Genomic DNA, 25589 nt, shown 5'->3' with positions numbered 1-25589 from the left:
ACCCAATCTATGGTCTTGCTGCAGAGAGGACGATTAAATGCTAAATAAATAGAACATGCCAATAATTAGGCGAAACAAACACGATTTATCAGTCTAAAATACTACAGGCTGTATACAAGGGCCCCTTTTTCTACCAATCAACATATCACAGCAGCTGATTTCTCTGACATCAACAGAAAAGAGATGAGCCTACAAAGAGATCCATTGAAGTGGCGGTGTTAGTCTGGAATGAGGCAGGAATCGTGCCGACTATCTAGAACTCAAACAAGAAAACAAAAGGTCTTTTAACCAAGATTTTAACGCAATTTGAGATATTTTAGTACTGAAGTAAAACATTTGAACATACTTGGCAACAATGACCTTTATACACGCATACACAAACACACTTACATGCATTAAAAATGTGTATTTGTGTGAAAAGTCTTATGCTCATCACAGCTGCATTTAATTTATCAAAAATGGAGTTAAAAACAGTACAATTTAAACATTTTCATAATGTAATTTAATCTTGTGATGGCTGAGCTGATTTTTTTTTAGCAGCCATTACTGAAGCCTTCAGTGTCAAATAATTCTTTAAAAATCATTCTAATATTCTAACATTTCTTATTTATGTGGAAAACCGATGTGCTGCTTAATATTTTGTGGAAACGGTGATACATTTTCTCAGGATTATTTGATGAATATAGAGTTCAAAAGAACAGCTTTTATTTGAAATAGAAATCGTTTGTAACTTTATAAATGCCTTTACTGTCACTGTTGATAAATTCGATACACCCTTGCTGAATAAAAGTATATAAAAAATTATCTGACAGAAACACTGCATGCAGGTGGGAAAAAAACTGTTTCTCTCTTCAATAGGCTAAATTAAACAAATTCAACATCCTATCAGTACGGACTCATTCCATCTTGCCTAATTTTGTTGCCGTTTTGTTATTGGCGTGTTATTCAATCATTGCGGCATCTAATTTTCCATGAATGGCTTTTCCTTCGTCATTCATGCATGCAGGTCGACTTCATGGGCAGTTCTCCTGATAGCGTTACAGGAAATGACCGCTGCTCCCTGCACTTCAGCCTTTTGCCAGACAAGCTGCCAACTTGAAAACCGAGACCTGGATGTTTACAACGACAAGAAAACTTTGTCCATCGTAAACACCACCACGCCAACAGCCGTTAACTATTTATAAAGAGGGCACAACTGTGAGTTACACATCCACTATGGTGATGGTGTGGGGACAGAGATGCAGTTTTTGGCCTGTTAAGTAACACTGTAAGAATAACATAAGCATAAGTGGACGGCTTCGTTTCAAGGTTTTGTCACTCAGATCTGGCTAACAGTAGGAGATAACAAGGTGACATATAAACATTTCCTGTTGTGGCCCTTACGCCATCCTCGGAGTGTAGCAAAATATGGATGTCTGCTGTGACGTTTTTTCAGGAGAAAAAAAAGAAAGAAAACGAAGCAAATGACATAAAATCTCCCAATAACCCACTTCAAGTCTATCTAGGCTGAGAAAATCAAGCATATGGGTGAGCATATTGAGGGACTGTGGGAAAAAAAGCCAGCGTATCAAACTAGCCATGCGTTATAGCACATTTAAAATATAAGCCTGGTAGCCACAGGGGAGGCTGGCCTCACTGCTGTTCAGGTCCCTGGCAAGAAGACAAGTTTCACTGCCCATTTTTTTTTTTTTTTTTTACTCCAGACTCCAAATCTATATTTAGCCAGGCTTTTCCACTGGTATGCCTTTCTCTGATCGTTAGCCCTGTTTAACCCCTATTTACAATGGGCCCCATATTGGTCAAGGCTCTCGGGAGGCCCGGTCAGTGAGGGCACGGCAAGCCTTTTACGCATGTCTGTCAAATAACACAAAGTACACCCAACCAGCTCTGACACCAGGATCGAGCTGGGCTCGGTATATGGGATATTCGTGATAAATTCACAATGATTCTGTGAATCCGTGAATATCGATGACTTTAATGCGCATTCATTTGCCAATTAAGTTGACTTTTTAGACTAATCTCTAAGTTTTAATAGCAATACTTCAGTAGGAAAAAAAGCTAGAAGTCAGTGTTAATATTGATGATATTACTAATGAAAATGGTCAACAAAGGATATTTTGATTTAGTCAATGATAAAAGCAAAGAAAAATTTACAAAAATTATTTCAATTAAAACATACTGCTTATTAAAATATGAAGATAAAAACGCTGAGATACTAATAGCGCACTAACAATAACTTTTTCTTAAGAAAAATCAAACAAATAAATACATAATAATAATAATAAGTTTCATTCTTATCCATGAATGAATTCAAAACATTGATGACTGACTGATTCAATGTGTTGAAAACCTGCCTTTATTATTTTAACTGGATTTTAGATATAATTATTTCCTAAATGACAAATTTTAACTGTTTGTTGAACAGATTTAGTTTATATTATTACTACTTTAGAAATCTTTTGTAACAATGTCTTCACAGTCACTTTTGATAAATTTAACACATCCTTTCTGAATAAAAGGGGTTGTCTACCTGACCCCAACATTTTAATGCTAGTGTATATACTGAAAATCAGCGAAAGACTGACAAATGTAAGCATTAATATTTTTTGTTATATACCAGCTCTAGTTAGAGGGTGTTTATGACACCACAATGAACTGGGTTTAAAATTACTATTATATCAGTGATTAAGAGTGAATTTTAAACTCATGGCATTTTGGCAGCCATAAAACCTTTCGCTTAAGAACAGTATGTCCACTTATGTATGAGAGCTTAATTCGACAAGCTGTATTATTGACTGTACATTAATTATGTCAATCTCAAGTACCTAGTTCCTAAAGGTGGTTCAAGGCCTCACGGGTGTAATGAATCATAAATGTAATATATTAATGGTGCTTTCTATACTCAAATTGATCTAAGCAAGCCAGACTGTTATGCTGTGGAGTGCTAGACACGTTTGTGCTAGAACATTCTCCCAAGGGCAGATAGCAAGGACTGTCTGGAAAGTGAGCAGTCATTGCTTGGCAGTGTACGGAGGGCCACATGCATCAGCACAGCTCTTGTGTCCAGCAACCCAGAAGAGGTTATCATATCAGGGTCAGCTGCACCAGCGCATACCCCACTCAGGTTGCCACCAAGAATGTAAGCAGAGGAGGAAACCAGAGAGGTCTTCCTTCCATGCCACGACATTGTTTTGAGGGCACCTAGTAAACAAAGATTTACCCAAGCCTGACCACGACTGTCCTGTTTCCCATAACTAATAATTTGTATGAATAGAATGACAAGCAGGTATGCATGTGCGTAATTGTTGGGGTTGGTTGCCAGCTTTACCCCATAGCTGATGGCTTGCCTTTCACCTCCTCCAGTAAACGCTTATCTGTCACCGCATATCCCAAGAAGTTGTTGGACACCTCTTCAAACACATGATCGAGACTCAAAGCTTTATCCATTTATAAATAACCAAGGTTGCTGATTGTTTACCATGTTCTGCAAGTAAACACACACAGCTAACTCTTTGTCCTAGAACTCAAATGGTTTACAATCTGACATTCTGTATAACATTGCTTGTGCATGCCTGGCTAATGTTTGGGGACAAAACGTTCATCAAAAAAAGAGAGCCAAATCTTAATAAATCAATCAAAATGGTCCCACTTTACATTAAGTGGCTTTAAGTACTCTATGTACTTACATTGAAATTAATAATTTGATACAATGGACTTATTGTGTACATGCATGTTTTTACATTGTACTTATATTTAAAAAAATGCCAGCATGTAATTACAGCTGTAATTAATTTATGTAATTACTCAGTTGACCCTTCCCTTACACCTTAACCCACCCGTATACCAAACAATACCACCACACCTGTCCCTAACCTTATCCGTATCACATTTCAATAGCAGCAAAAGTGTTTTACAATACAAAATTACAATGTACTTATTTTTCGATGTAAGTACATAGTACTTAAAGCCACTTAATATAAAGTGGGACCAAAAAACTTCAATATTTATTTATACTATACAAATTTTTTACATATACGTGTATTAACTGTAGTCAGCTTGCTATTTTCTTTTTTTGCTAAATATAAATCTGAACTATTCAACATTGCATTTACTTATGCAATGTTGATAACATTTTAGCATAGTAAATAACAGATGGAAGATATATAAACTAGAAGAATTTTGTGTGTATATATGTATATACATGTATATATATATATATTTTTTTTTTCTTCTTCTTTGCTGCTGGTAGCCAATACGCTGAGTTTCAATTCACTTTTGTGACGCGCACCAACGTTTTTTATGCTGTTATGAGAAAATCATTTGTGGCCCTGGATCACAAAACCAGTCACAAGTCGCACGGGTATATTTGTGGCAATAGCCAAAATTACATTGTATGGGTCAAAATTACCGATTTTTCTTTTATGCCAAAAATCATTAGGATATTAAGTAACGATCATGTTCCATTAAGATATTTTGTAAATTTCATACCGTAAATATAGAAAACATTTATTTTTGTGAGTGAATACAACACAATCATGAACATAAATGGACAACTTTAAAGGCGATTTTCTTAATGTTTTGATTTTTTTTTTACCCTCAGATTCCAGATTTTCAAATAGTCATATCTCGGCCAAATATTGTCCTATCCTAACACACCATACATCAAGGGAAAGCTTATTTAACCAGATTTCAGATAAAGTATAAATCTCAATTTTAAAAAAAATTACCCATGTGACTGGCTTTGTGGTCCAGGGTCACATTTGGCATTGTGCCGATTTGTGTCATGGAATTCTCACTACAGTCCAGTGATGAAATATGCGTGTCCTGGAAATGGGAAGCCCCAGGTGCCGCTTCACTCACAGTCTCCTTGTGGAAAGGTGAAGTAGAAAGATGTAGATGGCACTTTTTCTTCTCGCTCATCTTTCCGGGATTTCTTGAAAAATTGTAATACTACACTTTGTGAATCCACCATTGTCACCAAGAAAACGACATCGTAGGCTACGCACAACATGTTAACCAAACCAATAAGTTTGAAAACAGCCGTTGCATTTTACTGTGCGGCATTGGTCAATCTATCAATTAGGCGGAGTGGAGGGGGGGTGGGGTACATGTAAATGTACCGAACTCGTATCGCACCGTGACCCCAAAGAAAAGCTAGAAATTTAGGCACAGTAATCATTTTTCATTTCTCATTAAATGCAAATGACTTTCAAAGGATGTGAGCCCTCAAAGACAAACTTCCACATACAGTAGCAGAGCGCACGTTTGAGTGTGTTAGATGTGCACTGCAGTGTGGATTGGTGTTTGTGTTGCACCTGTGTGGATCTGCCGGTGGGCCTCTAGAGCATCTTCCTTCTGGAACTGAGCTCCACACTGGTCACAGACGATGGCTTTCTCACCAGCTACAAGAAAGAAAAAAACAAACAAACGCACAAGTTATTCAATCTACATCCTTCTGGTGGTCCTCGAGTGCTGCATGTCATAGCTCTTATTTGAACCCCAGGAATAGTTGAAATGATTCAGTGCCTGTGAGTAAGAAGTCTGCTGGATTCGCTTCAATAAAACTTGCTGGCAAAAACAGTGTTTACAATGTGTTTTGGAGGATACATATGCCAGATGCTGATTTTGTGTGCACTGTGCATTTTAAGCAATGCATCATAACAGGGATTTAGCATTCAAGGCACTCTTTCAGTAAAAAAAAAAAAAAAAAAAAAAAAAAAACCTTGTCAAGCGATTCAAAATAGAAAATAAAAACAAGAAGCCATGCATTTGACATCTGCATGGCAAGATCTGATGTTGCAACAGGACACGAGGAGGAACTGCGAGACCACAGGATGTTAATATACCATCTGATCTATAAATCAGAATTAAGTCAAAACACTGTATTGCATTGCCATTTACACTATTTATCTGCTCAATCAAATGGGAGTTTTTAGATTTTCAACAGAGCTGTCAGCTCTCGTTGTTGTGTCTTACCACATTCACAACAGGAAGTCATAGGTCAGATAAAAAAAAGCTAGCCAAAGTCCATTTCGCAACCACTGTAAAGTTACAAAACGTACTGTACTCTCAGTCAGTAGGAAACAGGGTTTTTTCTCTAGCAGATGATGCCACTCAGCAATAAACTTTTAAATGTGGCACAAACAAGTTCCTCTTAAATGGCTAAAGAAATCAAACACCACTATTACAGTACCTGTGGTCACATCATGCCACTAAATGTTGCACATAAAGTGGAACTGTGAAAGACAAACCTCAGATCCTGTTACTTTGGTGTATTGAAACTCAATAATTTAACGCATCAACCATGAAATACTGTATCTTGCCTTCTGCAATAAGTGTTGAGTCAATTGAATGTTCAGAGACAATATAAGTTTCAGTTTGAATTCAATTAGAATTCAAGTGGCTAAAGGATACAGAATTGCAATTTGAATGCAAGTAAGTATAATTAAAATCAACTGAAATTCAGAGAAATTCCTAATGACAGAACACTAGACAGACAAAGAGAAAGAATGCTAGACATAAATCCAGACAGAAAGAAAGCCAGACAGCCACAGACCGAGAAAACGGCAGACAGATAGAATGACAGACAGACCGAGAAAACGGCAGACAGACAGAACGAGAAAACGGCAGACAGACAGAACGACAGACAGACCGAGAAAACAGCAGACAGACAGAACGAGAAAACGGCAGATAGACAGAACGACAGACAGACCGAGAAAACGGCAGACAGACCGACAGACAGACAGACAAACGAGACAGACAGAGAACATAAATACGTACGTCAGACAGACAAAACGACAGACAGACAGAATGCCAGACAGACAGAACCGCACAGACAGACAGAACGCCAGACAGACAGAACGCCAGACAGACAGAACCGCACAGACAGACAGAACGCCAGACAGACAGAACCGCACAGACAGACAGAACCGCACAGACAGACAGAACCGCACAGACAGACAGAACCGCACAGACAGACAGAACCGCACAGACAGACAGACAGACATTTGGCCACGAAGCAGGAAGGTCCAAGAACCAAAGTAGCTTGAGATAGAGGACCAGTGGGACATTGATCACCACCTTAAGTGGCAGAGAGGGAGAAGCCAGACCCTACAACCCACCCCACAACATAAACGACAGCTTATTGAAGCAGGTCATTATCTCACAGGGGGTGACAACATCCAGCCACCCAGCAGGAGCGTGCTTCCAGGCCCGGCAAAAGTCATGGAATTAAAGTGATAAATTCTAGACCCTCTCTTCAATAGCGAGTTTCTTGTTAAGCATGACAGAAAGAAAAAAAAAGGAGAAAAGAATGTGTCAAAGAAAAACACCTTCCTCAAATTTGGCAGCAATCATAACCCACTTTTAAACCCCTTCCCACCAAAGACAAAAAGAGAGAGAGGAAGAGCTAGAAATAACTGCCTCTCCAGCAAAAAAAAGAAACAACAAACAAAAAAGACAGAAATCGCTCTCTAGCAACTCCCACTTCCTCCCTCCTTTTCTTGAAGTTGCTAGAGCGATGCCGAACCTGACATAATGGGTCCTTACACAACTGTGGCTCCCAACAAGTGGAGGAGAGGTGCCACGTGCCAAGGGCCCCGTTCCCTTTTCACTTCCCTTCTCTGAACGTATTGCACAACTGAAACCCAGGGATTTACTGTTTCCGAGGAGGACGGCGCGTCGATCGGTCTTGTTTGCATCGGCCGTGCACATGAATAAAACGAAGCGAGTGCAACCGGAGCCTTTTTTACGGGAGCTGCGGCAAACATCCAGCTTCAGATTACCCAGCAGTGAGGCCGTGCTGCCTTTGTTGATGAGTCCCTGAAGAGAGTGATACTAGAGCACAGCTGTAATGGAAAGACCTGTGAACAAGCACATTGTCTAATGCTATAACGGTGGATTCTCATCACACACTCTGATCAGACGCCCCCCCCCTTGTCGCTTGGAAGCAGGAACATGAGTAGACAAATACAGCACACACACAAAAAATAAATACCCTTGCTGTTCGGTGAGCCTACACAAACGCGTTATATAAGACAGCACACTCCGTAAAAAAAGAGAGCTAAAAAAAAATCCATATAAAAAGGAAAAACAGTGCCGTCAGAACAATGAGTACAGACAGCGTGCTCTCCCTTTTCCTTTAGCGGTAACGAGCTGTGCTGTACAGTTTTATTTACACTGTCCTCTTATCAGTCACAGAACAGTACGGAGACTGCCAATTGGAAAGGACAGCCAGGAACTGTGTGTTCCCTCACGACTAGATGTGTACCGCAGGCAGAGCACTTTTTTTTTTTTATCAACCAAGACAAAAATGCTGGGAGACTGCCAGATTCCCCTCTTAAAAATGCACACGTTCACGCAAGCATGCCGGCGTAGACGCATGGATGAGTTTATTTGTATAGCGTCGTCAGGTGAGCCACTGGCTCTTAAAATTAAGCATTTCGGAGCCAACTGACTTTTTTAGTTGCCAAAGTACAGAATCGCTTGATATGGATGGTTGTTCAGAAGCGATGTTGTTATACCACAATCTATTGCAGGGATTGACTGTTTACATGTACGTATATGCACACACAGACACACACACACAACAAAAAACATTGTTAGATCAGCTGGTATTTGTAAAAGCATTGCAGGAGACAAGTACTATTGTAGACATTTTTTTGACTGATGAACAAAAATGTTTTTTTGCACATTTTAACAAATTTGATGAATTTTGTTTCTTATGTTATGTTCAGTCTGACAAATCTAATTGTACACACAACAGTAATGGCTCTGTGTTCATTTTCAATCAGACATAATTAAAAAATGGTTCACAGTTCAGTAAAGGAGTCTGTTGAGAACTCAGTAAAGGCTCTGAACGATTCACAGAGCAAATGAGTCGGATTCAAACCACTAACTTCATTGGAAGTATGTTTAATGAATTGTTTAAATTGAATCATTAAAAAGAACCATTCATAAGAAATTGTGTGTAGTATTGGATCAAAGCTTTGATGCCTTGTTATTTGCAAACAAAAGACACATTAAAATGTGATTAACTAGGGTCATCTCACGTGACGATATATCTGACGAAATTACATATAGATGCACTGATTTTCACTAATAGATCTAGATTTTCCCTTTTTTCTGTAACCGTATACACAGACACACAGCTCGAGAAATAGAGCAGCACAGATTTAATTTCCAGACACTATACAGTAGATTACGCTCAGAAAATGAAGAGAAGTCAGCTGGTTAATATTTATATAGCCTTCACAGAGAACAGAAAGAATAGCAAAGGAGATAAACACTGAGGATATCTAGGCTTCTTCTGATAGCTTCACGGTCTGGTGCGCAGACAGAGGACGTCTCGGGACAGACCAAAGCAGACAAATATTGACTTGCTAAACACACTTTCACATCAAAGACGCTTCTAAATTTATCCGCTCAAAATGAGCACAGTGTTGCACATTCATTCACTTGTTTTTTAGCCTGCATTAAAGCTCTTAATCCATTTTGCCAGTAGACCAATTTATCTGGCCGGCAGGTCACACTCAGTCCAGCTCTTTCTCTCTCGCTCAATGTACTGTACAACACAGTCATTTCAGCTGTCTAGCCCCAGATATACTCAGGGCATTTCAGTTCACAAAGATGCACATACGACCTGGAGACCTATTAGTAACATGCAGACGGAAGCCTATGCAGTGTGTGGGACTCTTGAACACATGCAGAAACAAAACAAATATCAGCAACAGGATAATGCCTGTGTATGACCCTGGTGTGCAGCAAGCTAACCCTTCCACTGTAACAAAAGGTGAAAGGTTCCACGTGTTTTCCTCTTCCTTTCTCGCCTCTGTTTTTTTTTCCTTCAGGCCATGGTCCCTTAAATTATGACTCTGGGCAGCTTTCCCAATGGTATAGTTAGAGGACAAAGGGCTTTCAGAAGTGGAGGAAACAGGAGCTGGGCTGGGGAGGAACCTGTAGGGTTAGCCTGGTGTGAAGTGGCAGGAAATGAGTGGAGCCTCTAGCATCTCACCATATTTGCCTCTATTTAAGCTGCCACCAAAACTGAGGTGGGATTCTCAGAATTTCTGCCTACTGCATTGATGCCAGCACAGCACACAAGGTGATGTTGGCAAGTATACAGTACATAAGGAAGTCAAGTCCAAGCCTTATTATTAATTACTTTGGAAACACTTTAAAAATAAGGGTTAATTCGTTAACATTAGTTAAAGGGTTAGTTCACCAAAAAATGAAATTTATGCATTAATTATTCACCCTCATGTCGTTCCAAACCCGTATGCCATTCGTTCATCTTTGCAACACAAATGAAGATTTTTTTTATGAAATCCAAGAGCTTCCTGACCCCTCCATAGATTACTACCTTTCTGGGCCTTGAAAGTGGTAATAATGTTGCAGTCTATGGGGGGCCAAAAAGAGCTCTTGGATTTCATCAAAAATATCTTCATTTGTGTTCGGAATATGAACGAAGGTCTTACGGGTTTGGAACTAAATGTGGACGAGTAATTAATGACAGAAATTTCATTTATGGGTGAACTAACCCTCTAATGTATTAGGTATCATGACCTAATAATGAACAATGTTATAGTCCCGATTAATCTAGTTTGAGGTTAATTCCACATTACACTACCGTTTAAACGTTTGGGGTCAGTCATTTGTTTGAGTGTTTTTGAAAGTAGTGTCTCCAAGGTCACCAAGGCTGCACTTATTTGATAAAAAAATCAAAAATAAATAAAACCCGTAATATAGTGAAAAAAGAATACAATTTAAAATAACGGTTTTCCATTTTAATTCCTTTTAAAATATTATGTATTCATGTGGAAATTGTTATAACTAAGGATTCTTTGATGAATAGTAAACAGTATAGTATATTTTGAATAGTAATTGAATAGGATAGTATTTAAAAGAACAGTATTTTTTTTTAAATACTAATCATTTGTAACAGTATACACCTTTATTGTCCTTTTTGATCAATTTAATGCATCCTTGCTGAATAAAAGTATGAATTTCTATATTAAAAAAAACTCACTGCAAACTTTTAAAACGGTGGTGCATAATACATTAACATTTCTCATTGTATATTTTACCAACTATAACCATTAACAATGAAACATTTTATATTTACTATTACTATACTACAATTATTTACTATATTATACTAGATTTACTATAATACTATAACATTTACATAGATGTCATGAACTGAAAATAAACACATTTTACATCAATCTATTGCATTAACTAATTCTAACACATCAAACCTTATCGTGAAGTGTAATTACAACAACTAACCAAGCATATTATAATGGTAAAGAGTAGGGATGGGTCATGATAGATGACTAGGTCATACGCATGAAGAAATACATATCTGCCTGTGTTTAAGCATCTCGTGCCATGAGAGTTGCATGTTTTAAAACTGCATTACTCGACTAATGGTTCATGCAAGCCAGAGACAAGTCAATTTTGAAAATTTGTAAATGTGAAAGTAAAGAATAAAAAAAGGTGTTACCTAAAAAGTAAGCTTGCACACCAAGAAAGAAAGGGCAATGAATGATCTGCCTTTGCTCTGCTGCCTGATCAATACCTGTGAGGTCGGCTGAAAACAGAGCGATACCTCTAGCCCTCTTTTATTTATCACAGGAGAACCTGAGAGCCTGACCATGCGGTGAACCCTTTCCCCAAACGACCACCGAAACTTCAACCAACCACTGGATGCGACAATTGAGCCGTCTTTACAGTGCTGTAAATGCCTTTACTGCTGGGCGCAGAGCAGTGGGAGGCCGGTTCTGCTCTTTCCTTATTTGCCTTTCATGAGCAGGGAGGGTGAATCCAGGTCCTGAAATATAATTGGATGGGTCCACATTAATTTAACAGTGGTTTTTAAACTGTGGTCCATGGACCACTAGTAGGATTCCAAATGGTTCATGAGTAGATTGACTAAACTAGACTAAACTAAACTAACAATGCATTTAGTGGGTTAATTATCAATTTTATGTTAAGGTCAATCATGTGAAAAATTGACACCCACTGATGTCAAGTGACCTGCAATGAGAGGAAATAGAGAGTGAATGCGTCTCAAGGCAGATAAGAAAGCAGATATGAAATCAAATAGGGGGAAAAAAATCCTAGGCCTTCTCATTTTAAAGTATGGTTCGAGTACTTAAAGCGGCCCTGAGCTGTGACAGCGATGTGAGAAATGCTAACTAGTAACTGGCAAAGTGCTAGCACACTAAAATGAGTGGTACAGAAGTGCTAGGCAGTCAGTGTCAGGCTGCACATAGTTAACAGAGCCCATGTATGCTCCACAGGTCAATAACCTGTAAAGATTTAACATTTAGTGCCCATTATTTCCTGCTTTCAAGTCACACATTGTCAAAGGCACTCTCTAGTTTATTAAGGCCCAGGTCAGGAGCGTGGGGGAGGGGCGACGGGCTACACAACGACCCATGGGACAGCAACTAGAATGCAACCACATAGTGCGGGTCATTTTTAAACTGTTGCACACTTAACAGCATGCAAGAGGTGTTACGGTTTCCCAAAAAAAAAAAAAAAAAGAGCAAATAAGTTCAAAAGAACAGCAAATAAGTTTGAGTGACTCCAACATGGACCAACAGGAACACCCACACTGAACGCGGTGCACATAAAAAGTCCAACAGCAAAAAAACAAACGGAAAAGCAAACAGTGAGTTTAACAGCTCTCAGGGACAGTCATTTACATTTGTTTATCACTTGATTTAAATGGATTCGTCTGCAAAGAAAAAGTTAATCAGCTTCAGATTCAAGACTGGAAAACAATCCAATAGCAAACTTTTGGCGCATTTTGTTTCATGAATAAACGGCCATTAGTGCCAAATGACACCAGCTGGCCCTGATTTCTCTTTCCCTTATGTCACAAGATTTTTTTTTATCATTTTAAGACAGCAGGAACCATCCTTGATTTAAAAAAAGTTAAGGGGAAGAGAAAGAGGGTGATGGCAGAAGAAAAAAAAAAAAGAGGAAAAAGCTACTTCCATAAACTTCTTTTCTACACAAACGTCAACAGCGCGACACCCCCTTTAACTTCCTCACTAAAACCTTTTACAACGTCCTCACACTCGTTCCAGATCCACTGACTTCCTCTTCATCTTCTTTCGCTCTGCATCTGCACATTCAATTTCTGTACAATCACAGTTACAATCTGCATTGACTAAACAGGATATTGATATAGCTACTTGCTGCAAACCTTCTGTTTTTTTAACAAGCTCCTATTGGAAGCACTTCAAGCTGTTATATAATATGATGCTCTTCCAGAGAACATTTTTTTTCCCCACAATAGCCCCACAGTGTCTCAGAAGGTTTTGCCCTGTCAGTAGTTGCCCGTTAAACATTAATTACTCGTGTCGCCGCAGACAGTTTCAAAGTGCCTGAGATAGAGGTGTTTTTCTTCAGCGCTGAAATTGTTTGGACGGCTCGGGATTAGTATTCTGATCCACAAACGTGTTTGCAACAGTAATAACACAATATCCACGGCTGCTTTTCATGTTGAACCTCCCAGTGGAATGGATAGCATAAAAGCAACCCTTGTGTGTCCTGGCTACTTCCAGATGGGACTGCTTTTATCTTTTTTTTTTCTTCTTTTACATGAAAGCGCCGTCGGCAGATCTTTGCTTAGCGTCTGATTCACTCTTCAGTCAAAATATGAAAGTTTCAAAGAGCATTTCATAAGGGAGCTCTTCCATAAATGGGATTCATAGCTTTTTAATCTGCGCTAAGAAATTGATCTAAAAGTTTCCCAAAGCAATCGACCGAGCTAACGCAACACGATGAAAAAACGTGCCTTGGAGGGTATTTACTTTTATTGCTATTACGCAGAAAACAAATCAGATTTCATCCAGCATATACCTACTTGCAATGATGCTCTCTATGTTGTACTGACCCACAAATACACAGAGGAATGACAGGATTTTCTTAGGTGACTTAAACAGTTTGGCTTATAAGACTTTTTTGTTCGTGCTAAGGGGGCGGAGATGATGTCATTAGACGTCAAAGCATTCAAAAATAAAAACCTCACTGCTGCCACATTTACTCAGAAAGAAAATATGGAAACATGCAGTACACGTCTATACACGGAGGATATAAGATGTAAGGGTCTCGAATAAGAAGCCCCCCGGGGGGAGAGAGAGAAGGGCAGGCGGACACAGATGCGTTTGAATGGGATAAGCAGAATTCAGGCATTTATCACACAAGAGCACACACTCTGTCTTCATGGCCTCAGCCGAGATAAAGGCCAGGTGAGGCATCGGTGGGTGGCGGCACTGAAGGGTTTCGACAGTACTGTGCGCGCGCATGGCTTTGAATGTGTGTTTCACGCTAGAGGGCCCCTCTTAACCTGCAGCAGTGTGTACGAAGCCTCTGCCGTAGAGGTGTGCCCGCTCGCTTCACTCAAACTCAATTGGACTGGCACAGAGCGTGCCAACGCATTCCACCATTTATTTCAACTCTAGCAGCGGATGACCCTCTTAATCTTAATCTAAAACACCGTCACGGAGGAGGGGCCGCTAATGTCCTCACATCTACGAGATTGCGCTCTTTAATGACACTTAGTAAATAACTTTTTTATCCGCGAATAAAAACATCCAATTTAGAATCTTACAATCTAATGTATGCCTGGAGCTTCCACTCTCAAAGTGATTTCACCCAAAAATCATTTATTCACCCTCATGTCATTCCAAACCTATATGACTGTTTCTTCTGTAGCACATAAAAGAAAATATATTGAAAAAAGTATTTTTTTTTCTCCATTCAATTAAAGTCAATGGGGTCCACTATTGTTTTGGACCCCATTGACTATTTTGTGTAGACAAAAAATGTTCTTCACAATATCATTTGTGCTCAAGAGAAGAAAGAAAAGTCACACAGATCAATTGTAGGGTGAACTATCCCTTTAATATTGTAGAAAGATTTTTAGATTGTCTACTAAAGCAGTGACATGAGTGTTGATGAATAGTTCATGAATGGGTGCACTGTCCGACTGCTCGGCACTCGATATGGAGCATGATGGTGGGAACTGTCCGAATATGATCTGAATGCAAAGTGGACAGTGATATGATAAATCCACAAAGGATGTCCTGTCTGCTCAGTGGCCCATCAGGCCTGGCAGAGCGGGTCCGGCCTCAACGATGAAAGAAAAAAAACAAATCCATACTGGCCACAGGCTCCTCTCCAATCTATTTTCTGCTCAGCTGGTTTTAAATGAAGTTATTATGACTCATTAAAATGCCCGCAAGCTTGTGGAAGTCGGCCAATTACAATTTAAATTTAGCCTCCCCTTACAACCCCCCCCCCCCCCCAGAACCCCCCCACCCCCCCCACCCCCCCCTTTCCAGCAACCCCCTCCAACACACCACCAGCAACAACACACCACAGCATTTTAACCACTGGCTCACAGCTGCAATCAAAGCCTTGATCTTTGAACACAAACAAAACCCAATAAACAAACAAATCATCATTTTTTCCAGGGACTCTGCCAGTGCTGGAAATCTGGTGGTGGAATTGCAGCACTTTTACCAAACTGGTTTAAATCAGCATGACCTAAAATGCCCGCAAACCAAGCTTGACTGATGTGTGCGGTTAGATCTGCAGGACTTGCAGAGTGACATCACTCTGATGTTGATTAATTATTAGCCATTGTTGTGAATGAGTGACAAAATCTTGATTAGGTCAAGCCATTCCCTCATATGTATGTCAACAAAGCAGAGTTATCAGTGAGGTGAAAGCAATTGCGCCATAAAGATTTACCATGATATAAACTGATATAAAACTGAGATACGGCTTAAAACAGCTTTCTAGATTGGATTGCGTCCAATGTTTGTTAGTGCCGTAAAACAATAAATGGGCCTTTCGGTCAGACACCATTAAAAACCCGGTCCACAATGTGTACAAATTTGACTGCAATATCCTTAAAATGATAGCCATAATAAAACATTTTTTAAAAGAAAAGTAATTTAACACAATTTAAAATAAAATTATTAACAAATAAATACTGTCATATTTACCCGTATTTATTTATTTAAGGTTACTCGAAGGGGTCAAAAATTTAAGCTCTATCAGCTTACAAAATGAAATTATAGAAAAATAAATACTGGTTATATTAAGGTTACTCAAAGGGGTAACATTTTTTATTAAAACATTAATAATAATAAAAATCTAAGATATAATAAAAAAATCTAAGATATTGTGCATCTATAAAATACACAAATATAGATAAATACAAATATTTCCAGAATAAATGATTACATATTCGAATCATATAATAATATGAAGGTGTCACGTCAAATGCATTATGCCAGTCAATTTATGTGTTGGCTTTCCCACCAATATTCACCACTCATGGAATAGTGGATTAATTTCAATTCACAGCCACCCATCCATTCCAATGGCAGCACACAGGAACTAAATGCATCCCTTGCTGTAGTTGCGCCTCTGTGTTTCTCGCCGTATTTTTCAGACTTGTTGTGCGCGCGCATATTGCATGTTTGTGTGTTGTGTGTGTTTTGCTGTACCGCTCTCATTTCCAGCAGAACAAATTAATCTGTGCCCTTCCAGCTACGCTCCCTTTTTGACAGAGGCTGCTCAGAGGAGAGAAATGATGAAGCAAATCCAAAATTCAATCGCCTGTGTTCTGTTTTAGAAGGCACACGGTGTACTGTACAGCCCATAAAACTCCCAAACAGCCTCCAGACGCTGCTGCAATCACCCTCCATCAAAACACTTTGTCTCGCATACAAAAATAAGACCCGGCATTGAGCTGAATACCAAATCAGCCCATTAGAGCACAGGGGCACTTGCTACTTAGCAACCAAAGGGATTTAAAGCTGCAATACCCGACAACAAAGGACTAAGATCAGGATCTTTTACAGGGTATTATAGCTGGTGTGAGCTTATTCCATGTTTTAATCGAAAAATGTTAACAAGATGATGGCTGCCATGAAAAGAGGCAGAGAAATGAAACAAATACAAAACATCCTTAAAATTGAAGCATATATATATATATATATATAAATAAAATAAAATAAAAAAACAGCATTGCGAAGCCGCTTTTTTCTGATTTGTTTGGGAAAAGGCGTAAAAGTATTGAGACATTCCAAATTTGAGGATTTCAGAATTATGTTTATTTCAATAATAACCAATTCAGGACCAAAATGTTCCATTACTCTCAAGAGTAACAAATTAAACTGTTAAGTGCATTGTAATATCAAAGTTGGCCTTCAATTAGATATTTCTTTAATGGTAAATTATTTATAAAAATATAATATATTGTAAAATTTAATGTTTTTTATTTAGATGAGGATGATATTAATTTTCTTTAAGGGATAAACTGTGGATATCCACTATTTATACAGATAAGATAACCCATAATTATGTTTATTTGAAAGCCGATAACCGATATATTGGCCGATAAATCTAAATCCAAGTTTATATAATTTCTGAGAAACTTGATTACAAAGACAAAAGTCTCACCATTAAAAGCCATGTCGCAAGCACACAATAATAATGTTGTCATTATAATTTTATGTATCCCATACGACATATTTGCGCTGCACGCGTTGCACTGTATTTTTTTTCTTTTTTGAAGTGATTCCAATCATATTTCAAGCAATTCAAAACAATCATGGCAAACAGTGCGTATCTGAAGCATCTCAGCTGAAGGAAATCCATTATTTATTAAATCGGGCAATAAACCCGATAACGATAAAGTTAAAAATGAATATATTGTCCGATACCGATATGGTGGCCGACCGATATATCGGCCAAATATAGATATATAATACATTATCCAATAGTATATATATATATAATATATATATATATATTCTCCGGAATTAAAATATTAACCACAGACATTAAAACAGACATTAACATTTATCATTTCTGGCCCATCAGAGGAAGATGAAAAAAAAAAAAAGGCCTTACAGCTCACCCCTGGGCATCATGGGAATAAACACTTGTCAGCTTTTTGATGGGATGTAAACTTGTCAAACGATTACAGAGCCATTACCTCCCTGTGTAATCATTTCTCCTGGACCTTATAACAGAGGATTTATGTGGCACATAATTCAAACGCTGTTTTAAATGGGGATTTAATGTACATCAACAGGTCAGGGAAAGTATTATGGGTTTAAACCACCAGAGAGAACTTAGGGCACACTGCCAAACAGAAGCTCAGGCCATTTATCCATGCAGCCCGTCTTCCCCTGACTATTGCACATGAGGGAGGGAGGGACAGGAGGAGGGTGAGACGGGGGCTTTATCAGCTGCTGTGAAGAATTTACATGAGAGCGCTGAGCACCAGGGCATTCTCCTCCTTTCCCCCCACTCTTTATTTAGAGCCCTTTCTTCCATCCCACCCCTCCTCCTGTCCCATTTGCAGTCTCTCTATTTTGGAATATGTGGCTTGGAAAGCAGTCAAGTTTCATTAATTTCTAGTTTGGGTACAGTATGTTCCTGGACTCACATCTGCGAGCGATCATAAACGCTCTGGAATGTTGGCAGAACATCCAGACCTGCCGGCAGCTGATGATGTCATCACTGTGAGGGAAGAGCTGGCGAGGGGCCAGACTGTGGGAGCCCGGCGTTCTCTGACACAGAGAGAGATAGAGAGAGATAAAGAGAGAAAAAGAGAGAAAAAGAGAGAGAGAGAGAAAAAGGGAAAAAGAGAGAAAAAGAGAGAGAGAGAGAAAAAGAGAGAGAGAGAGAAAAAGAGAGAGAAAGAGAGAGAGAGAGAAAAAGAGAGAGAGAGAGAGAGAGAGAGAGAGAGAGAGAGAGAGAGAGAGAGAGAAATGCTCTCTCTGTTACAAACTCTTTCCTCTTCCTTCATGCCTCACATTTTTCAGTACTCTATTCCGCTGCCTAATGCAGTGGCTCTCAACTGGAGGGTCATGACCCAAAAATGGCTCACAGGTCTGTTTTGACAGGGTCACGGACAAGAGAGAAAGACCAGTGTTAAACAAATAATAACAACAAGAAATTTTTTTTTATCTACCTGTCACTTGGTCAAAGTTAACATGGGCAAGTTGAATAACACGACCTCATCCTTAAATACCATGAATAAGGTGAAAAAGTAACAGAAAATACAATCCCAGAAGACGGATTTTTGTGTGGTGAACTATTTGCTACAGTATAGAGATGAGGTATTTATGTGGCACATAATTCAATAGGACCTAGTAGTACTAATAATAATAATATTGTTATTGCCATATAAATTAAATTATGATAATGCTAAAATAATAATATTGTTGTAAGTATATAAAATAATATAAATTAATTATAAATAAAAACAATGTTTTTTTATTGTATTATAAAAAGTAACAAATATATAAATCAATTTAACAATATAATATTTTAAATAAAATATATATTTTTTTATGGTATAAAATATTATAATTAAAAATACTATTTTTATTGCTGCCGTTATATTAATATTATTAATGCAATACTGAGTTGGGTCACCACTTGATGTCCAAACTTTAAGAAAACTGAGAGCCACTGCTCTATATTTCACACAAATAAACAAGGCAAATGTTGGCATATGACTTCAGATTATGCTAGTGTGAGAAATGAAAGCCGCTCAGGAAAATGTATTTTTCTCACCTTGAAGAGCGGGGGCACAGATCTGAGAACTGCTCCTGTGCTTAAACACAGTGTCAACACATGCAGCTGAGGACATGAACCAGGAAACCAATGTGAAATGGGCAGACAAAAGCTCCTACACAACGAAGATAATAGCTCGGCAACAATGGAGCTAAACAACAGCCTGCGGGCCAAGTAACAGCCATAATTGAAACGGCTAATTCGCTGTCATCAAAAGAAAGAAAAGCCCATGTGCTTCCAAGTCAACTTGTAAGCAACAGCTGATAGATCACAAAAGCCAGGAAAACGATTCCGGTTTCTTCTAAATGACTATGTTACGGAAGAGTTACAAACTCTTTTTCAAACTACTTTTATAGAAAAACACAGCCAAATATGTGTGGTTGCAATGGCAAAGGCGCATGCCGAGCTGCTGGATAGTGTACAAGGGGTCTTGCTGTGTTAGACCTGTCTCAGTCTACTGAGCTAATGAAGTCAAGTGAGGTCCACAGGCTGGGCCCTCTGGAGAATAACACAGACTTAATCAGCCTGGACCAGGCACTTCGGCTTGCTAATGAGAGTGTTCACACTGTCCCCAAGTGTACGCGTACATGTATGCATGTGTGTGGACAGTTCAATTCACCAAGCTTTGCCCAAAGAAGTAGAAAAGAATGAGCCTGCCTTTTATCCATGTTATCTGCCACAAGTTACTTCACCTCAAGTTGTCGACCTTTTGTTTAAGGAACTACAAAAGCTACAGACGATTATAGCGTCAGATATATATATATATTTTTTTTTTAGCAGATAGACAAATGAGCCAACATGGACAAGTTGAATAACATACTAGAAAAACATTAAAAATGCATTAATACATATAAATTAATAATATAATAAAAATAAATAATAAAAATAAATTAATAATATAATAAAATAATAAAAATATATATTTTAAGAATATAAAAGGCATTTAAATTATATTTTTTATTAAATTGTATATTAATACAATAGTTGTTTGACCTAACAGCTACAGCCAGTTATTACTACAGAAAAAAAAAATAATAATAATTGATAAATGCCAAATAGCCTGAAGAAGCTAGACAAATTAGTTATGGAAAACCCTGACAAAAAAACAAAACGATGGAAAGACATTGTAATAATTATGTAAAAATATATTGAAAATATGAGTAAATACACAATATATAAAACAGATATTTAAAAAATAATAATAATAATGCTATAATAATACAATAGTTGTTGACCTCTAACAGCTACAGTCTGTTATAGCTGTAGATTAATATATATATATATATTTAAAAGTAAAAAAAAAAAAAATATGGAAGATTTATGCCAAACAGCCTATGTTGATCTGTAATCCCAGCGAAAAGCTTTGCCTCCCCAAAAATGGATCAAAATATGTCCCTTGGCTAGCCTACCCAGACCACGCTCTGCACTCTTTGAAGTCACAAGGGAAGCTCACATAACACTAATAGCCTAGTCGTGCTCCAAATGGCTGAGTCACTTTTTTCCCTCTTTTTTTTTTTGCTTCAATGCTGTGCTGCCTCACTACCCAGCAGCTCCCAGACCATGTTGACCTTAAACCAGAGAAAAAACACACACAGACACACACACTTTTCCATTATCAGCCTCTCACCGCAGTGCACTTCCACCCAAACTCCAGGACGTGAGGCCTCGCAAGCCCCTGAAAAAACAAAAAACAAAACAGCCACCACAACCACTGCTGTCAGACAATAATTTGAAAAAAGACAACACAGGAAAGAAAAAAAAAAAAAAAACTGGCGCAAGATTCACTGTACATACTGTACCCTGGGCTGTGGCAGGCGGCCCAGACTGGCGCCCTGCCAAGTCCACAATAAAACAAACAGAGACGGCGTGCACCAACAGAGAGGAGCGAGGGGTGGGTGTGTGTGTGACTGAAATGGTACACCACAATACACACGACATACCTAATCCTATTCTTCAGCACCTTCTCCTGAAGATGAGGGAGCGGAGGAGGTGGAGGGCAAAGCCACTTGCTTAGTGTCACCGTTGTGAGCGCTGATAAAAATCAAACCGCTCAGAACAGGAAGGATAAAAACAGAAAGTTTGCAATGAAAGAACAAAGCACACACAAAAAACAAAAAAAAACAACAATCAAAGAGCCTCGCCGTGTCTCTGCCTCTCTGCCACTCTGTCTGTCTATAAAAGTGTTTCCACTGAAAAGCTTGAGCATTACACAAGAGTGAAGCTCTCAAGAGCCAGACTGCTACAAACAAAAACCAGGTTAGCGCTGTGTGTCAAGCATCGAGCATATGAACGTTAAAACTGTTTTGTTCTAGGGGTTTTTTTGTGCTCTGTTTTGATGCACTAAAAATAAGCCGCCTCGCAATGCTCGCTTATTCCGCCTGTTGAGGGAGGCTGTCTGAGACTGCTTTTTTTGGTAAAGATCTTAAGGAATTATGACTGGTTCTTGTGCCGTTTTAAATGCAAAACTTCTATTGTGATTACCGATATTTCTCATTTTTGGCTCAAACTTACAAGGGTGATGTAAATAAAGAAAAGAAAAAAGAAACTATTTGTAGCAGAGTGTTTAATGAACACGGCCAAGCTCAGATCCCCTCATCAGATGCTCGTTTCAGGGATCTGAGATAATTTCACAAGGATTTGGGGAGCACTATAAATTAACTTTAAATCAAACTGAGTTTGATGTGACAACAGCATTTAAGTACAATAGCTTAGTCTAATATTAATTTTATAAAATTGAGGAAGGAGGAGGAGGATTAAAAGGTGATGAAGCTGATGATAAAGATGGAAGAGGAGAAGAAGCAGCAGAAAATGAAGATGAAAAAGGTGGCGAAGAAGAAAAGCAGCGGAAGAAGCAGCAGCAGAGTAAGGAGGAGGAAGAGGAAGATGATGATGAGTAGTAAAAAACATGAAGAGTAAAAGCAGCATCAGAGGAAGAAGAATAAGTAGAAGCAGCAGCAAAAACAAGAGTAAAGAAGCAGCAAAGAAAAAGAGGAAGCAGCAGCAAAGGAGATGGAGATGAAAAAAGGTGGTGATGAAGAAAAGCAGGGGAAGAAGCAGCAGCAAAGGTAGAGGAAGAAGAAGAGGAAGATTATGATGAGTAAAAAAGGAAGAGTAAAAGCAGCAGCAGCAAAGGAGAGAAGGAAGCAGCAGCAGCAGCAAAGGAGAGAATGAAGCAACAGCAGCAAAGGAGAAAAGGAAGCAACAGCAGCAAAGGAGAGAAGGAAGCAGCAGCAGCAAAGGAGAGAAGGAAGCAGCAGCAGCAAAGGAGAGAAGGAAGCAGCAGCAGCAAAGGAGAGAAGGAAGCAGCAGCAGCAAATGAGAGAAGGAAGCAACAGCAGCAAATGAGAGAAGGAAGCAACAGCAGCAAAGGAGAGAAGGAAGCAGCAGCAGCAAATGAGAGAAGGAAGCAACAGCAGCAAAGGAGAGAAGGAAGCAACAGCAGCAAAGGAGAGAAGGAAGCAGCAGCAGCAAATGAGAGAAGGAAGCAACAGCAGCAAAGGAGAGAAGGAAGCAGCAGCAGCAAATGAGAGAAGGAAGCAACAGCAGCAAAGGAGAAAAGGAAAGCAGCAGCAGCAGCAAAGGAGAGAAGGAAGCAGCAGCAAAAGAGAGAAGGAAGCAGCAGCAAAAACAAGAGGAAAGGGAAGCAGCAACAGCAAAGGAGAGAAGGAAGCAGCAGCAAAGGAGAGAAGGAAGCAGAAGCAAAGGAGAAGGAAGCAGCAGCAAAGGAGAGAAGGAAGCAGCTGCAAAAACGTGTAGGAAGCAGCAGCAAAAACAAGAGGAAAGGGAAGCAGCAACAGCAAATTAGAGAAGGAAGCAGCAGCAAAGGAGAGAAGGAAGAACCAGGAGCAAAGAGAAACAAGCAGCAGTAGCAATTGAAAAAAGAAGCAGGAGGAGCAGAGGAAAAATCAGCAAAAGAAGCAACAGAAGAAGCTGCAGAAGCAGCAGAAGAAACGGCAGCAGCAGCATTATAAAAAAAAGAACAATTTTGGATGTAATCGAGTGGTACACAGTCCAAAAAAAAAAATATTGTCGTTTGAGAAAATGAGATCTGATTTGATGTTTAAAGCAGGGGACAGTGGGAACAGAAGAGAACTGACACCCTTAAACTCTTGAGCCGCAGCGACCGATGTTCAGACTACAGTAATCCAGAGAGGGTGAAGTGTGAGGCCCCGCAAACACTAACAACACACCGAATGACACTCAGTCCTTCTGTTTGGAGAGTCACTGAGCAAGTCGGTGGCTTTACAAAGGTCTTTTTGAAGCATTCTCTAGCCCACAGTCTCATGCAACCCAGCTTCTGAGCGCAGGATTATCCGCAGTCATATTATCCAAACTGCACAAGCCAGTCTCCCATAAGGATTTCTGGATTACTATAATGACACAGAACATACTTTTGCACGAGTACAGGCGTATCTGCGGGTCAGTGCGGAATACCAAACAGACGTATTCATCGGAGTTCAGACTCGGCCTCTTTGTCTCATTGCAAAACAGCTCTCATAAATGTCACCGTGCTCCATGCTCCATGGGCTGCCATTATGAGCGCACGAGTACTACAATATCTCCACAGAGTCTGTTATTGAACAAGCATCTTGGGATTTGAACAGCCTCTAAAATAAACATTAGATATTTCCTTAGAGCAGAGTCTGCCATGCTGAGTCGTGCATGAATTGAATTGGGCGTCCCAGCGTGAGATGTCACTCATCTCTCCACTCCACATGGTTTTAAACGTCCCTACAAAAAGTCAATCTCATCTCACTATATGAAGATATTGACAGCAAAATATTTTACTGGTGCAAGGCAGAAAGGTTTGGATGTGTAATCTGGAAGTTTTTTTAACTAATCTAATCTAAACTCCTAATTACTGTAGAATCAATTACCTCGGCACAGCACTCGCTCTTAATTATCATAAACCCAAGAGCGCTCTACGGGGTGGGGGGGCAAAAAGTCTCTACAAAATTTGACCATTGTGCATGTCTGGTGTGCAGTAAGGACTTTGACTTCACTGGCCTGTGGATTTGGCAGTTGCAGAAGGTGGTAAAGGGGGATTCCTGTTGGCCTGGGTTGGAAACCCAGAGTCCCACTGCTTTTATAGACAAAACCAGATTCACTACAGACTACGAAAAAGCGAAAGACTCCACTTTTCATTAAAAAAAAGCACATACAACCTCCAGAAATCAGCTGAAAACAGAGGAAGATATTGTAGGATACTACATAGAGATTAAATAGAAATGCACTACCTTACAAAAGTTTGGGGTAAGTTTTTTCAAGTAAATCAATACTTTTATTCAGCAAGGATGCAATAAATTCATCAAAAGTGACAGTAACAGTCATTCAGTCATTCAGAGTAATGGCTGCTGAAAATTTAATTTTGCCATCACAGGAATACATTACATTTTAAAATATATTAAAATAATTTTAAACTGTAATAAAATCTCACAATATAACTGTTTACTGTGTTGACCAAATAATGCAGCCTTGGTGACCATAAGAGACATCTTAAAAAACATTCACACCAACCCATAACTAGTACTGCAAGTAGTCAAATGTATTATTATTATTATTTTTTTTTTTATCATCTGGTGACTTTCTATTGATCTTCCTGTAAACACAATTTAAATTCCAATTCAAATATCAAACGTATACATTTGAAACTCGAAAAATTAAAATATCGAGCAAAAGTTCATTTATTTATACAGCTTATGAAAACCCCAAATTCAAAATTAGAATATCGTGAAAAGGTTTTCATAGCTGTAAGCCATAATCATCAAAACAAATAAAGGCTTGAAATATCTCACTTTGCATGTAATGAGTCTATAATATATTCGTTTTACTGTACCTTTTAAGTTGAATTACTGAAATAAATGAACTTTTGCACGATATTCTAACTTTGAGTTTCACCTGCAAACTGAAAGTCATCCAATTCTTTTATCTGAATTTCACCCAACCCTAAAAAAAAAAGCAAG

General features: G+C 38.8%; 1 protein-coding gene across 4 annotated transcripts in view; it reads right to left on the bottom strand.

Moving 5' to 3' along the window:
* zbtb16a (zinc finger and BTB domain containing 16a) overlaps nucleotides 1–25589 on the bottom strand; it is a 104955-nt gene that overhangs the window by 28946 nt on the left and 50420 nt on the right. For all 4 annotated transcript variants that reach the window (XM_079585450.1, XM_079585449.1, XM_079585451.1 and 1 more), the window contains exon 4: nucleotides 5316–5402. In XM_079585450.1, the coding sequence (XP_079441576.1) occupies nucleotides 5316–5402 (87 nt within the window). The remainder of the gene's footprint in view (nucleotides 1–5315; nucleotides 5403–25589) is intronic.

Source organism: Phoxinus phoxinus (assembly GCF_949152265.1).
Source record: "Phoxinus phoxinus genome assembly, chromosome: 17".
Taxonomy (NCBI): Eukaryota; Metazoa; Chordata; class Actinopteri; order Cypriniformes; family Leuciscidae; genus Phoxinus; species Phoxinus phoxinus.
This window is presented reverse-complemented; position numbering and strand designations above follow the sequence as displayed.